We start from the raw sequence: 3665 nt of genomic DNA, 5'->3' as shown, positions 1-3665 counted from the left end.
TTATACACATTGATTAGTTTAGTAATTAGTGTCCAGACAACTACAAAGTTGAAAGCATTCATATTTTTTTTAAGAGTCATTGGACTGATTATTGTTCTGAATCAGCAACACGTTGAGGGTAAAAAATTAGTTAAGTTGGACAAGTTAGTTTCCATCACCCTTTCAACTTGTACATTGTGATTCTAGGATAAATTGTTTCAAACATACTTGTTCTCATTTCTTAACAGAAGCAGTTCATTCTGTAGAAATGGAAAGGGCCAATGAGAGTTCCCTGATGAGCTTCATCCTTCTAGGCTTCTCAGACAACCCTCGCCTGGAGTCTGCACTCTTTGTATTAGTCCTTTTTTTCTATATCCTGACGCTTGTGGGGAACTTTGCCATCATTATTATATCATACGTGGATCCTCTCCTCCACACCCCCATGTACTTCTTCCTCAGCAACCTCTCCCTACTGGACCTCTGCTTCACTACCAGTCTTGCACCTCAGACCTTAGTCAACCTGAGAGGTCCAGAGAAGACTATCACCTATGGTGGTTGGGTGGTACAACTCTATATTTCTCTAGCACTGGGCTCCACTGAGTGTATTCTCTTGGCTGTAATGGCTTTGGATCGCTACATTGCTGTCTGCAAACCCCTCCACTATGTGGCTATCATGAATCCACAGCTATGCCAACAGCTGGCATCCCTCTCCTGGCTCAGTGGTTTGAGCAATTCCCTGATCCATGCTACTTTTACCTTGCAATTGCCTCTCTGTGGCAACCATAGACTCAATCATTTTATTTGTGAAGTACCAGCTCTCCTCAAATTGGCTTGTGTGGACACCACTGTCAATGAGTTGGTGCTTTTTGTGGTTAGTATCCTGTTTCTCCTAATTCCCCCAGCACTCATTCTTATCTCCTATGGCTTCATAAGTCAAGCTGTGCTGAGGATAAAGTCAGCAGAGGCAAGACACAAAGCCTTCAGCACCTGTTCCTCCCACCTTACAGTGGTGATCATTTTCTATGGCACCATAATCTACATGTACCTACAACCAGGTAACAGTTATGCTCAGGACCAAGGCAAGTTTATCTCCCTCTTCTACACCATGGTGACCCCAACCTTAAATCCTATTATCTATACTTTAAGAAACAAAGATATGAAAGTGGCTCTGAAAACACTTCTGTCAAAAAAATTGTGTTCCCTATGACTGTGATGTGCAAGGAAGCATTTACCAAGATATGTAGTCAGTCAGCTTCTAAATTAGTCAAACCATGTTTCCCAATTTCACATCAGTGAAATTTATGTTTACTTAATCTAATAAGGGAGATTTTCTTCTCTTATGTGTAACTAAGCAAAATATATGCTTTAAGTTCAGAGATTAAACCATGGGAAATAGAGTGGTGTATGGGTATAAATTGTAATCTTCACCACAAAGTCTATATTTTATTTCTGACACTTACTTTCAGGGATTCAATAGATGTAAGTAATTAAATATTTACCAATTGTCTAGGTAATGAATCTTTTTAATTTTCATTTGTGATGAATTATTTAGTATTTAAACACCTTAAATTTACCTTATAATGTTCCTTCATTAAAGCTTCAAATTGGAAATTAATCTCTCTATACATGTACTTCCCCTACTGAAGTAGAAAACTAAGTCCTCATACTGTCAATTTATTGAAGAGTAGGATATCATATTAACTGTTTTTTTACATATTCTCATTTAACAATAACTATCAAGAAAGACTAAAAGAAACAAAATATAATAAACATATGGTTTTTCTTTTTTATTTTACCCAAAAAGATGTTACCTGTCCCTCACTCCCAGTTCCAAGCTAGATTTAATTTCAGAAATAAATACCTGTGCCTTCTCACTAGATGACATTGTTCTTGACATGGGTTGTAAACATAAAATCACAAAATTTTTTGCAGTTTTTGCACTCATTTATTTATATTTTCTTGGTTAAATGTGGATATTCAGATTTTAAAATATATATATATATATATAGTTATTTTTATTTTGAGTGTAACTGAAAAACAAAAGTCAATACTGGGAAACCAGTCCTTCCACAAAAACCCGATGTTAGAAGATGGCAAGGTAGAAAGACCTTAAACTCAAATCCTTCATAGACACAGCAAATGTACACCAACTGATAGTGCAAATCTTCCTAAAAAGAACTGAGAGCTGACTGAACAGCTTCTACTCAACAAGGTAGATCTCGTAGAGAATGACAAAAGAGACAGAGATACAGTAACAAAGGAAACCCCCACCCCTGATGCTGAAAACTGTCATGGGCAGGAATAGTGAGAGAATGTGAGCAGATTCATACATCCTGGGCACAGAAAAAAGCTGTGGTTTAAAGGAGCAACTAGATAGAAAGGAAAGAGCTCTTATAACCCTGTCCAAAGGTGGGGGAGGTGCTGGAAATCTCTGTTAATCAGAGGGGTTGGCAAGTGTCATAGTTTATGATTCCTCTCTACCCTGATCGTGCAGATAGGAGCAGGGTCTGGGCACCCTACCCTGTCTGTTGCCCCAGCAATCACTGGGCCCCTATTTCACACCAGGCTGAAATGTCCCAAGACTCACAAAAGTCATGGTGTGAAACAGAAACTATAATGTAAGTTACCCAGCCCATACACTCTGCCTACAGTGGGGGAGCCTCTGGAACTCTCCGTGGGTCAGAGAGGTTGGCAAGCACACGGTATGTGTTCCCCTTCCATCCTGATAACAGAGGGCTGCAAGGTCGGGTTCCATAGGGGGCCTGCTGCCTTGGTAATTCGCAGGCCACTAACCTATATGAGCTGAGGTGCCCTGTTATGTAGAAAAAAAGCCACAGCTTAAAAGAGCAGCTAGAATATAGGCTACTGAAGTTCAGGAGCAGACAGGCATGACCATTGCCACTGCTCCACTGTCCCCTCAACCTCTGACCCAGGTTCTGACCCTGCACCTGTTGGTGATGAGTGGCCCCAGCAGCATGTTATAGCCCTGCCACCAGCCCAACCCTGGCATGTTCATCACCTTGTGGAGGATGGACAGCACCATCAGGGCAGACCTAATCGCTGCTGTGGTCTTCCTCTGGATCTGCCTCCTCCTCCTCATGCTACACTACTTCTATTGGCACAAGGGCATGATCCACACCAAGGCCAAGGGCAAGGAGTTTGCCTATAGCACAGATCCAGCCCTGCAGGAAAATCACTCCCTCCAAGGCAAAGGTGACAGCAGCAGAAAGGAGTACTTTATCTGAGGTGCACCAAACCTCACTTCTCCCAATGCTTCCTTGAATTCCATGAGAGAAGATACACCCTCACCCACAACATCACCCTGTTACCTGTACCACCAGGCAAACCATGAGAGCACCCACCTCCTTCCAAGGTATGCACCTGGTCTGGGAACACAAGATGCCATCCTGGAGGAAGAGAGTAAAGAAGGAGGAACTGAAACAGGAGAGGCCTCTTTCAGGTACCCTAGCATTCAGCCATGGCTACCATGGAGGCCTGCCTTTGATCTGCCAGAGGGAGAAACTCTAGGTACTCCTGGGCAGTGAAGCTTGTCATCAGCATGGTGTGAAAGTCCTTGCTGGGTGGTGGGCTTGAGGGCTATGAAAGCAAGGAGGTGACTCAACTGTAAGCTGACTGGGGATAATGGCATCAAATGTCATTCCTTTACATTTAAGGGGAACATCAGG

The 3665-nt window shown here is 42.3% G+C and overlaps 1 protein-coding gene across 1 annotated transcript; it reads left to right on the top strand.

Annotated features, from left to right (window-relative positions):
* Nucleotides 1–247: 247 nt before the first annotated feature.
* LOC122229780 (olfactory receptor 2G3) lies at nucleotides 248–1186 on the top strand. The gene has a single exon (XM_042955262.1). It carries the CDS (start codon nucleotides 248–250, stop codon nucleotides 1184–1186), a length of 939 nt encoding a protein of 312 aa, XP_042811196.1.
* The last annotated feature ends 2479 nt before the right edge of the window (nucleotides 1187–3665 follow it).

This window comes from Panthera leo, chromosome A1, assembly GCF_018350215.1.
Source record: "Panthera leo isolate Ple1 chromosome A1, P.leo_Ple1_pat1.1, whole genome shotgun sequence".
NCBI lineage: Eukaryota > Metazoa > Chordata > Mammalia > Carnivora > Felidae > Panthera > Panthera leo.
This window is presented reverse-complemented; position numbering and strand designations above follow the sequence as displayed.

Excerpts from the sequence above, each read along its gene's own strand:
- LOC122229780 (XM_042955262.1), top strand. The coding sequence starts at position 248 with ATGGAAAGGGCCAATGAGAGTTCCCTGATGAGCTTCATCCTTCTAGGC.